This window comes from Callospermophilus lateralis, chromosome 10 (assembly GCF_048772815.1).
Source record: "Callospermophilus lateralis isolate mCalLat2 chromosome 10, mCalLat2.hap1, whole genome shotgun sequence".
Classification (NCBI taxonomy): domain Eukaryota; kingdom Metazoa; phylum Chordata; class Mammalia; order Rodentia; family Sciuridae; genus Callospermophilus; species Callospermophilus lateralis.
The window spans coordinates 26,682,436-26,695,599 of NC_135314.1; the positions used below are offsets into that span (position 1 = coordinate 26,682,436).

Consider the following 13,164-nt stretch of genomic DNA (forward strand, 5'->3'; position numbering starts at 1 on the left):
ATATCACCATCACCTTTGATATCTATTTACACAGATCATGGTTAAGTCTCATTCTCTCATTTCATTAGTCAGGGTTCTTCATTACTTTAGGAAATTGTTTGTTCAATAAAGACCTATCTCATTTGATAATGGTTGCTGAATCCTCTGGATTATGGCAGGGATTTGATTTGTAATAATCTCTCAGGAGAACTGTCCAAACAGCTGTGAAGGCAAGACAGAGCGACCAGGGGCAATCGTATTTTTTAAAGCACAGCAACAGAGACTGAAGCTGATCAAAATGAATCTTTTCTGCTTTTCGCTGGTGAGTTCTTTTACAGGCCCCATTTATGTTCTCATTTTTATGTTGTTGCGTCAAATAAAAGGAGTGAAATTAAGCTTTTATGCTAAGCTTCCTGATGTCAGTAATACATTTAGTGTTTCATAAGATAGTTCCCTTCAGAAAGAACTGAAATAATGCTTTCATTTAGTGCCTGTTAACTCTGTTCAGAGACAAGCAACTTAAGACAAATACATTCATCTACAATGATTATTAGTAATTTAATATTTTTATGATGACTTTAAAAGTATGGTCTTCTGTGCACAGTACTTTTGACTATTTTATTGTACTTGTTATTAATATGAGAAAAAGTTTTGCAAAATATGCTGCATTGGGGTTACTTGTTTTGCTTTGAGATATTCCAGGAATCAAAATTTTTTCTTTATTGTTTGAGTAATGAATTCCATTCAATGTTGGCTTGGTTAACTTCCATAGAGGCAGTTTTCTGAGTTACACTGAATTGTAAATGCAAGGTACAATAGATGAAGCCAGTCCTGGAGATGTGCTCACTCAAGGGTATAAGCATCTCTCAAATTCCTTTTTACATTATTACTTTTTATTTTCTTTAGCCTGAAGTGGATCAGTGAAAGTTATCAGGTAGTCATAGATCTGGAAATATTTATAATTCTAACCTGCAAATGTGACCATATGCCAATGCTTAAAAGTGGATTTAAAAATAATTTTATTCATTTCTATCTGTGTTTACAGCAAGGCGTTATGCCTATTCATTGGCATTTCAAGATGTCGTTGGGCGATCCCTCTCATTTGGGAAAATAAAATGGTCTACTTTTGATGTTTGTTTTCTTTCCAAATTGCAAATAAGATTAACATAAGTACTAGAGATGGTGCTGACATACATTGCAATACTTAAACAGGAGGCATTTTAAGCCAAGATAAGGGATTTAATCTCAGAGCATCTTGAAAAATAAAATGCAATTGTGAGTTGTGAGAGGCTGAATCATCGAGTTTAAGTTGCCTGTGTAGTCCAATTTACTAAATAACTGCCAGCTCTCAACTTTGCTTTGTGCCATATAAATCTGACTAGAGAAATCCCATTTCAGGTGATTTAAGTGGTATTTTGCATTCTTTTCTAGTTGATCTAAAATAGCTATATATGGTTTATCTGAATACACTTCCCATGGAAATAGGCAGTGTAGCACCAAAGAGGATTGCATTCTGAAATCATTTTGAATGGTAATAAAATCAGTATGCTAATGTCTCTATAACATAGCATGGTTCAGCATGGTATAGCATACGCTTGTAATCCTACTGCTAAAGACATATAACTATATAATGAGCGTGATTGTTTTTCTCAGTAATATAGGGAAGGAAGCACATACTATAAAGAATTTCTTCAAAGTCCTGGCTCATGGACTTGATGACTGTAACATATTTTTCTATCTTTAAAAATTATCTTTATGAAGTTACTTGCTCAGAAACATTTTATTAGATTGAAACATCATAAACACTCAATCATGTGTTCAAGCATTCCAAAGTTTGTTATAAAAATTAATTGCTTTAATAATAAATACATATGAAATATTTGAAAAATACTAAAGTTATTTCAGTTGTTTTAAAAATTCCTTTTCATGGAGTAAATTAAAAAAATTACTTAGCATATTGATTCTCAATCAAAGTGTTCCAACAGTGTATTTTTATGATCAGTAAAAAAAAAAAAAAAAAAAAAAAAAAAAAAAAAAAAAAAAAAGGTGGGGGGTGGTTAATAAGCTTTTACCAGGAATTTAGTCATAATCCAAAACATATTTTATCTGTCTGTAAGAATGCAAACATGGGACTCTGTTCATTTCAGAGATGAAAATCATTGATTGAGTGGAAAGATTACAGAATTTAAAAATGAAGATATATATAAATATATTGACCTTTAAATCTCTGGGAAGCAAGTGATTTTGAATATTAAGTATATCATGGAGAAAACAGTGAAAGAGTTAAATATTCTCTTATTTAAGTGTAGGGGGGGAAATTGTAAATCTTTTAGTAAATGGGGTTTTTAAGAGAAATATAAAGCAGAAACTTAATAAACTACCCATTCAGAACCAGAAGTACTATAAATAATCCATCAAAGGTGATTGCTATTATTTTGGATCTATAAACTTGAAATGGGGTCTATCAAAAGGGAGGCAGAAATACTCCTTTATATATGCCACTCTGACTCCACAATTTTTCTTGGCATTTTATGTTGTGATGAGCATTTTTAAAAGCTTGGTCATTTGAAGCAAAGTGATTTTCTTATTGGGCTCATCATACAGTTATTGAGTTTAGCATGACTTTGTAACCCATGAGGTTGTGAATTAATTATCCCTGCACCATTTCTTTAGTGATTTGAAGCCCTGCCTCTATCTTTATTTTGACTTTCTAGTCTATCTCTCTTTCCCTCAGCTTTTGCTATTTCTTTGACACACCTATTTAATATGATTCTAATGTCAGATAGATACCTTACTTAGAAAAATACATCCTCCTTGTCCTTCCAAGTTTTGACTTTTAAAAGTCTTTGTTCTTTTTTATCAATTTAGGATTATCTAATCAAAATCCTGTTCCAGATTTTCATACAATTTGACAGCAGATCCTAAGTTTTCTACAAAAATATACAGACTTATTTTTATCAATTAATTTAATTTTTTTCACGGCCTTTAGTGATGTTTTAGAATTTTCTCTATGAAATTTTTATACAAACTTGGTTCAATTTGTTGCTGGAAATCTAAGCACGTTGGCTGCCATCATAAACATTTTTTCCTTGGTTTGCTTTTGCTGATTTATATATACACTGTGATTTTTAGATATTGGTATTACAAATAAAGAATTTTGCTAAATTAAACTTTCCTGGTAGTCTGTGGTTTACTCAGATTTTCAAATGCAATCTATCAATTTCCTTTTTCTCAACTTTTTACTCTCTTCTCTGGCATTGACAGGCAAGAATGCTATGATGGCAGGCATCATATAATTTCTAACTAGGATTTGTGCAATTACTTCTATTGAGTTTACCTAAGGAGTTTGATAAACAACCCTAATCAGGATAAGAAAGTCCCATCTTTTCCCCAACTTACTAAGATTTTGTCACAGATATTAAAATTTTCAACTGCCTTAGAAGATTTGTTAGGATAAACATTCTCATGAATATTTAATGTATATTTATATGTTGAAACATCCTTACATTCCTGTATTAAGCACGGATAGGCCATGATGTATCTTCATATACACCATGAGTTTTAATTTTCTTGACATTTTATTAGGATTTTAAAAAGTAGGTTAAGAAAAATTGATCTGTTGTTTTCTTGCATTGAGCTGAAAGTGCCATCATTTTCTTTTGCCAGAATTGCTGTTTGTCCTATGTTGTAGCCTCTCAATATACTTTGTCTGCATGTTCATGTCTTTTCCATCTTTACTCTAATGCTGCAGTCTGGGTAAAGTCTTTAGCATTTTTGTACTTCTCAGGATAGAGAAGTTCATCCCAATTTTCAATTATTCAATATAAATGTCTGCAATTATGATATTCATTTTTAAGCTTTTTTTCAAAATTGTTTGGTTTTGCTCCCATTTAATTACTCTTGTTCCATTTGTTTTGTTTCATTATAAATTATTTATTTTTAACCAGATATTATATTTTCATTTAGCACTGTGAAGAGCATAAATATTCTTTCTTAAATTATTTCTCCATCTGTTTTACAATTTTAATTTCATCTGGACTGAACTGTTTTATTTTCAGATTGTCTGGTTGGCTCTCTTTCTCTTTATTCCATCTCTTCCCATGCTTTGGCTTTTTGAATGACAACTCTCGTCTTTCTCTCTTTCCCTGTGCTCTTTCTGGCTCTCCTTCCTGGCTTCTTCGCCTTTCTCCCTCCACTTGTAGACGTACTTCTCAGGTGTCTCTGTGGCCTGTTTAGAACCAGGTGTACATTGCTGGTACTAGGAGTTCACATCCAAGGAAATACATGGTGTATTACTGATCCAGACCCTGAACCATTGGGAGCTTTATCTCATTTTTCTGGCAGTGTTTTGAATTTTGCTTTTCTGTCCTTTATCTGCCTATAAGCAGAACCCCAGCAACTGCTGAGAGAAGATTCTTTTCTGTCTCATTGAGATTTCAGATGAAGTGCTGTATGCGGAAGACATCTTATTACCCCTATGAGGTTTAAGTCTGGCCAATGCTGCCTGTTACTGGAGGAAGGCATAGCACGCTCTTTTGCTTTGCTCACTCTGTGTTTCTGTTGGTTTGGGGTTCACTTCTTGTTAATAAATGTTAGAGCCTGCATATCTTCCTTAACATCTTATTTTCACAATAATGTGCCATATGTTCGGAACAGTGGTTATGCAAAATAAGAAACTGCAAAGCATAATGGCTGAAAGTTCTAAATGTAGGCAGTGTACTCAAATTTTACTTTGCTAATATTGTAATAAAATATGTTTTTTAAAGCAAAAATATTTTCGGTACAGTACGTTTAAAAAATAAGTTGAGATATATAGTCCATCAGACCTTTGTATTGATGACACCATCATCAGCATCACTAGTCAATATACCTAGAATGAAGTATATAGCTCTCTCCTTTAAGTTTGCTTGCTGATGATGCCAGAAAATAAACTCATTCTGTCTAAAAATGGAGGACAAAAGCAAGTCAATTAAGTTTACTTCAAAAATACAAGGAAAAGTCATAATATCATTCACAATGGTTTATATATGTCACAAAAGATTAAAAACAAATAATATTATTTATAGTATGCATTTTCTAAACACTAATATTAATGCCTTTCCTATCTGTGTGAAATACTTTTGCTATTTCAAGGAATACAGTGTTTTCATTCTATCATTATGGCTCCTCTTCATGGTGAATGAAACTGCTGCTTTACAGCTGAAAATGCTCAAGTATAGCAGATTGTCTTTCTTATACAAGTAAGGGATACTAAATAAAGATGCATGTGATTAAATCCTGTGACCCAAACAGTATATTGGATGGATCAAAGAGGCTTCTTTTTAGGAGTTTGAACTGAAAGTCTTCATTTTTTTGATCATGCTTCTTCACATTTAATTCTTTTACTATTTGTTATTTATTTATTTATTTTAGATATACATAACAGTAGAATGTGTTTTCATGTTTTATACATATGTGGAGTATAACTTATTCTAATTAGGATCCCATTCTTGTGGCTGAACATGATGTGGAGTTTCACTGGTCATGTATTTACATATGAACATAGACAATTTATGTCCAATTCATTCTACTGTATTTCCTTTTCCCATCTTCACTTCCTTCCCTTCATTTCCCTTTGTCTAATCTAATAAACTTCTATCCCCGCCACCCCTTATTGTGTGCTAGCATCTACATATCAGAGAACATTCGACCTTTGGTTTTGGGGGATTGATTTATTTCACTTAGCATGATAGTCCCCAGTCTATCCATTTACCAGCAAATGCCCATAATGTCATTCTTTATGGCTGAGTAATATACTATCATGTATATATATCATATTTTCTTTGTCTATTTATCTGTTGAAGGGTACCTACATTGGTTTCCTGTTTTGTAAGTGGTGAGAATCCTTTCTTCACTGTTGTGTTCACTGCTGACAAGTATCATACTATAAACTATTGATCCCTGTGTCTAGCATACTTTAGGTAGAGTACTATATATAGGTAGGTTGATAACTTAGGTGCTATTTCAAGGAAAATTATTTTTTCTCTTAGTCTTTAACTCACACATCTCTGCCTTGCAGGAGGGATCTACAGATAGCTTATATGAACCAACCTCAAGGCAGCAAGCTAACCAAGAAAGCACCCATGGAGGAACTAGCTGTCCTGTCTCACCCACTGAGGACAGGGCACAAACACACCACAATCTCTTCATGGTGAGTAAAGCCTTGAGTGCAGCAAATTTCTTTTCCATTGCATATTTAGACTCATTGCTCAATGACACCTGTTAATACAGCAAAAATCTACTGTTCTCTAGAAAAGTTCTTCATTTACTTTTTTTTTTTTTTGTATTGGGGATTGAAATCAGGGGTATTCAACCACTGAGCCACATCCCCAACCCTATTTTGTATTTTATTTAGAGACAGAGTCTCACTGAGTTGCTTAGCACCTCACAGTTGCCGAGGTCTGCCTTGGCCTCCTATGCTGCTGGGATTAGGACATGCACCTGTGATTTTGTTTACTTTTTGTTTCTGAGTTTCTCCTCATTGTGGCAGCTTTCATGATTTTGGCTTAATATGAACTACTCCTTATTGATTATGCATATGGTATATATTAGGTGATCACACAAATTAAAACATTTAATACTCAAAGCATTATAATTACATACATTTTCTTGATGAGAAATTGCAGGAGAGAAAGGCAAGATAATTGGCCAAAGGCAATAAGCCATTATGTATTACAGTTAGCAGGTGCCTTCATCAGTGGCTTCTGGTTAACCAGTTCTGTGTGTGTGTGTGTGTGTGTGTGTGTGTGTGTGTGTGTGTCTGTGTGTGTTTGGGGAGGGGAGACATGGATTTGTAGAGTATGTCAACTCCCACGATGTAAACATGTGTCCCTTCTAGCTAATCTACAGCTTTCAAAGGTTAGCTACAGGATTGCAATACCTAATATTTAATTATTAATTATTTGAACACTGACTTCAGCATACTACCATCAGTTTTCCAATCCTATAGCCTAACCACTTTACTAAACTATTTCTTGAATTTGCAAACACATAATAACAGCTTAAAAAATAGGTTACCGAATGGAAATGCAAACATTTTTTGCAAATTATCATTAAAGTGACAGAGATACAAAGTTCTCTGAGTTCTGCAAGAGCAGGGACCTTTTTAAAAATAATGCTGTCTATTCTAACTCTTAGTTGTGCTGTATTTAAAATAGTTCTATACTAACAAACTTGTTTAACTTCATAGTGACTCAGGACAATAAAAATATTTTAAAAATGTCTGCTGCAAGTGAGAATGTTTTAGATGTCATCTCCTGCCCTTACAATCAAACTTTTGCCCAATAAATCACAAGTAATTAATGTTAACGATAATTTATGCAGTGCCTCTGTTTTTGTAAAGCACTAAACTCAGTGATGTGTATATATGAAATTATTTATATTTATTCCCACAACAATTTCAGAAAGGTTTAGAAATGTTGAGAAAAGCAACTTGCCAAGTTAAAAAGAGGATGTATGAGGATTCAAGCCCAGATATTTTTTACTCTAGAGAAAGGGTTACAATAAAGGCCTTCAGAGTTTTACACTTGCCTTCACACCCACCAATTTTGTTCTTTGGTAACATTGAAAACTGCTTATTTTTATGGCTTACAGAAGATTTCTGCTTCTCAGAAGCATAGATCAACTAGAAAGCAATGCTATTAGTGAACAAGTTCAATAATTAGTTTCAGTAAAATAGAAATAAGACAAAAACATTTTCAATCCAGTGAAAACTCTTTCCTCACTTCTATACCCTTTGCAATATCCATAGATGTTGGCATTGACAGATGTGAATATGAGGAGGCAGAAATACAATTTACATATTTATGTGTGAGAGAGAGAGAGATCATTTACATAGAGGCCCTCCTTTGACCTCATAGAATGTTTATAGGCATTTTCACCCTGTAATTAAAAGGAAAAATTGAATAGAGCCTGAAGATGTTTCCTTAAATGTGTGAATTTAATAAGTATGCATGACAAATAAACAAGTTCATGGCCAACTAGCCTACTAGAATTTTTTTTTCAAAAATCATGTATTTTACAACAATAAATGATAATAAAAACATGATTTAAATTGCTACAGTTCTCTCCCTTTCTGTCTCAGTATTTCATTAAAAACTTATGTGTATAAACAAACTTGTATGTGTATATGTATGTGTGTGCACACATAGGATATCTGTATGTGTGAGTGTGTGAGTGTGTGTGTGTGTATACACCCCTTAAACTGAAAAGTCAGTTTGAACATTGATTCTACCATTTCATTATTGAATTTAACTGATCTTATTAAATTATATTTGATAATTTTTATATTAGCAATGAAAATAGTTCCTCTGTTGGATAAAATAAAGTCAGTCTTCTAATAATGAAATTAAAAGATTTTTAAAGATCTGCATTCTTAGTCTTCCTAGTTCATGGTTTGAAGTTTTCCTGATTTTTCCTCTGAGCCTCTGAAGAACGGATTTCTTTTGTTAACCCTAGTATTTGTGTTTATTTCTGTCTTCCCCTTTCTTTCTTTTTTCCCCTAATTCAAGAGAAATATATTTTGGAAAAATCTTGATAGTATCAGAAAAATATTATTTTTGACTGGGTTCTCTAGAAATACTGTGAGCACTCCCCTAATGTGGATTGTGCTCTGCCGGGAGTTCCTAACCCTCAATCCAATTGTGTCTATAGCCTTCCCAGAGAGGACAGGTGCTCTCAAAAGCTGAAGCACCAACCTGACAGCACTGCTAGTTGCTACAGTGAAAATTACAACTCAACCTGAAAATAATGTCATAGGCCAGATGAATTGAAAAGGAAAATCAAAAAGAGAGAAGAATGCTCAGGGTTTTTTTTTTTTTTTTTTTTGGCTTCTAGTAACAGCTATTGTATTCATACATAGTTATTAAGAATTTCACTATTTGGAAAATAATTTTAAGCATGGAGGGGAGTTCCATGGACAAACATAAGATTATCCAGAATCTCAAACAAGATGATCTGGTATAGACCAACTGCACAATTAAGGGTAGCGGAGTTGTTGGGGGAGAGGGGATAAGTTTTCCAGTGAGGAACATTATGTATAGTTGGCTTGTAATTAAATGCAGTAGTTCCAGGAGAGGATGAAAATTTGGAACTGGTCCAAAGAGGAATCAATTAAAACATGATATTTTATTAAATTTTAAAAAGAGAATAATGTCATCTAGTCTATTAGCAAAATCAAGGAGTTTTGTAAGGAATGCTGCTAAAAATAGTGGGTAAAAACTCCATAGAGTGAACAAATATAAATATAAATATTACATGCATAATATACAAATATAAATATAACAAGTATAAATCTGAATGTTGAAAGAAAATGTAGTAGCATTCTAATCTAAGGACTGACTACTCTCTTATTATATTAAGTGTTGAATGTACATGCTTGGTCCTGTACATGCTGCAGTATCTCCTGATTATGTCCAAGTGTAATAAATATCTTGAATTAGAAAAAGTGAGAACATAAAATTTTGTATCTCTGCCAATTTGTGGTTAACTAGATCAAACCTTAAATATCTGGTTTGCCATCTATATTGATTGATGGAAGCAAATAATCATCAATTTTCAACTTCATTTTGTATCTCATAAATTAAATTGATGAGAAATTTGAGCCTTTTTAAAAAATGACTTTATATGTAAGGCAGGGGCTATGTTCCTATTATTTATATCTTGCATGTAGTGGTTGCTCAATAAATATTTGTATACTAAATAAATGGATTAATGCAGATGCATTTCTTAAGCTAACAAAACTATTAATAATGGTGATTCAATGATGCAAGGTCTAAAAGTGTGAACTTTGGTGGAGGGCAGAAATGAATTCTCTACTTATGAGGTATATGACCTTTGAAATGTGCTTGAATTCTCTCAACCTCAGTTTCCGTCTGCTGTAGAACATGGAGAATGAGTCTCTTTATCAATCTGGCCAAGCATGATTGCAGACAACAGAATCTGCTCTTGCTAATGTAAGCTGAAAGGATTCAGCACATAAGTTAGAAGACCATCAGAAGGGATGATATTTCGTATTTCAGAACAAGGATTGCAAATTACAGCCTGAGCAGCCTGAATTTACACTTTCTATGAGCTAAGAATGGCCTTTACATTTTTAAAAGTTTGTTTAAAAACAAAAATAAATGAGCCAATAGAATGCAATAAAATCTATCTGAAGCCTAAAATATTTCTATCTGGCTCTTCACAGAAAAAGGTTGCCATCTCTGCCTTAGAGCTGCACCATACAGCCACAGGTGGCAATCGAGTATTTGAAAAACGGCTAGTCTAAATGCAGATGGCACTAAGTGTAAAAAGTAAGCCATATTGTAAAGGCTTCATATAAAAAGAGTGTGAAATATTGTAACAGTTTTATATTGATTGTTGAAATGATACTATCTGAGGTAGGTCAAATAAAATGTCAGTCATTTCTTTGACATAGTTGCTGGATATGGCCTCCACTTCTGCTTCCCACCTTCTGGATTTCTTGTAAATGCATGCGTTCTGCCACACTTAAGTCACATCTGTTATGCAGACTTCAAGGGAAATTGTGAAATGTGGTTTTCAGCCTCTGGCTCCTGCATCCGGGAGACAAGCCAGAGGAAAACATGCCAGAGCCACACCTCTGCAGTAGGCACAAAGAGGGACTGACTTTGTGCAGGGGGCTCTTCTCTTTCGTAGATAGTGTCATTTCCACCTCAGGGTCCAATTGTTAGGCTCATGTTGAAAATAACTTGGAGACAACTATTCTCTGACATTTGGGGTTTGTAAAATGTTAACAAATTAAAATGTAATTTTTCCCCAGTTAAGATGGAGAAAAAATGGCAAAGGGCAAAACTATTTAATACCTTTCTATTTTAGAAGACATTGCAAAGACTTATTACACAGAAAGACTTTGTTATAACTTCTGGCTGCTGTTTTCAAGAGCGGCTGGACTTCAGGATGACCTAAAGATACAAACAGATAGCTAAAACCCACCCTGAACCTATTCCTGTTCATTAGAAATAGCATGACCCACATGTTTAATTTTAGACATTCTAGTAGTCACAATTCAAAAAAAAAATTAAAGAGAAATAGGTGAAGTCGGTTTAAAAATCTATTTTACTTAAATGAATTAATCCAAAATATTTTCATTTCAATACACAACTAGTTATATTCTTGTATGTAAGCTAACACTTTGGGATCTAGTGTGCATTTTAATACTAAGTAGCACATCTCAATCCAGATACTAGGGCTTCAATGGTTAAAGTGAGCTCAGCCTCAGAGAAGCAATAAAAAACAGTATGTTTTTACCCACCTTTGGTTTTCAAATCAAAATCAAATCAAAATTTATTTCCTAAATCGCATCAGTCACATGTGCAGTGCTCAATACCCACATGAACACTTGATGTTGGTGGTAGAATTGAAACATCAGATAACGAGATAGTATTAATTTTCCTCATTTAGAGCAGTATAAGTATTAAAGAGCAAAAATACTCAATGACAAGATTTGGTTATGTAGATTTAGAATGAATACAGATATTAAAATTTAACTACACTTGATAAGAAATATTTATTTATATATTTAGAAAGAAATAAGATTATAGGGAGCATATGTATTTACCAGGGATGAAGCTGAGATGGAGACTCCATTGAAGTGACAGGTGGAGTCAAGACTGGAATTCTGGCTTCCCAAACACTGCTCTTGTTAACTGGCCTCTGCCCCAAGTGTGTTTGTGTATGGTGCAGGCACACATGGGTACACAAGAGTGAGAGACTAGAAGAGGTGTTAGTGGGAGAATGTCTTTGGGAGATGAAAGTGAGGAGGAGGGCAAGATAGCATTAGGAAAAAAAATCCTCCACAATATAATATATATGCTAAATATAATCTGTTATCTAGAGGACATAGCAGACAGAACTGAGATGGGCAATGAAGTTAATAGACTAGCATTTTATTCTTGATCCCAGGCTGGGAACTGTGTATCCTCAGGAATGTTATTGAACTTCTCTGACCTTAAATTTTCTGAGCAATAGAATATGGATAAAAATATCCATCTCTTCATTTGTAGGGAGGATCAAATGCTAGAAGACACGTTAAGCACCTGGCACAGTGTGTGTTAATGATCATTTCCCTTCCTTCTGCAAACCATCACACTGGGGCAGAGTGATCTTTTAATTTAATATCCTTGATTAAATGACTTTAAGTCAAACTCTCACTTGAGCGTCATATCGTTTTAAAATAATTTCTCAAAATAATTTGTAATCAGCACTCCTTACCTAAAAGCATTGATTTTTACTGGGCTGGACAAGAAGAAGCAACAGGATTTATTGTTGATGTGCATTAGGAAACCTGAGATTTTAATCTCTGCAAATTGCCTCAAAGTCCCAGGTGTAGTGCAATGTTTGACAATTCAACCTCAGATTCTCCACCACACATAGATAGTGGTAAACAAGAAAATCTATCATAGTGAACATTTGTTCACCTACTAACTCATATTTCAATGTTTTCCTTTTAAACTTAAATATTTAAAAAACCTAAGTTTATTTTTTAAAATATATCCACTTATCCACATTCTGCATTCATGAAAAGCACGGGAGAAATCAATAAAATTGGTCCCAGTTACTAGATGTTAATGAGAGGGTAATATAGCAGAATCAAGCACAGTTTTAAACACAAACAATGTGAAGCGTGTCTAACAGTTGGTTAGAACTCAGTACTAATGAGGCCAAGGTCAGGGGTTTAATCCTCTTATGGCCAGTTAGTTTTTGCTCTATTCTGTACCCTCTAGCAGCATTTGTGACCCCAGCCAGACATCTTGAATATGCACTCCACTGATCATCAAGGGGTCTGGGCTGGAGGACAGGGGCCACCACAAAAAACCATTACCCATGACAGGAAAGGCAACTGCAGGGAAGATCTACCTTGCTTCCTTTGCCTGTGAAGGCTTTCCATCACTATAATCAGTCTCAAGGCCACCAGGTGCAAGTCTCAGCCTCAGCTTATTATCATGAGAAAATAGCAAAAGCATTAAGAAAGAAAACTGAGTTCTCACCCTGGCTTGATTCCTAAATATCATTAAAGAAGTCATTATCCAATCTGGAACTCAGTTTCCACCTCTATAAAATGAAAAGATTAGATTAGGTGCTCTCTAAGGCCCCTTACTGCTCTCAAATGATTCCATGAGTACATTT

General features: G+C 34.0%; 1 protein-coding gene across 1 annotated transcript in view; it reads left to right on the plus strand.

Moving 5' to 3' along the window:
- The first annotated feature begins 262 nt into the window (after positions 1 to 262).
- Samsn1 (SAM domain, SH3 domain and nuclear localization signals 1) overlaps positions 263 to 13,164 on the plus strand; it is a 152,936-nt gene continuing 140,034 nt past the window's right edge. Inside the window, exons 1-2 of the mRNA XM_076866976.2 lie at positions 263 to 301; positions 6,038 to 6,169. Coding sequence (XP_076723091.2) covers positions 278 to 301; positions 6,038 to 6,169 — 156 coding nt within the window. The 5' untranslated portion in view covers positions 263 to 277. The remainder of the gene's footprint in view (positions 302 to 6,037; positions 6,170 to 13,164) is intronic.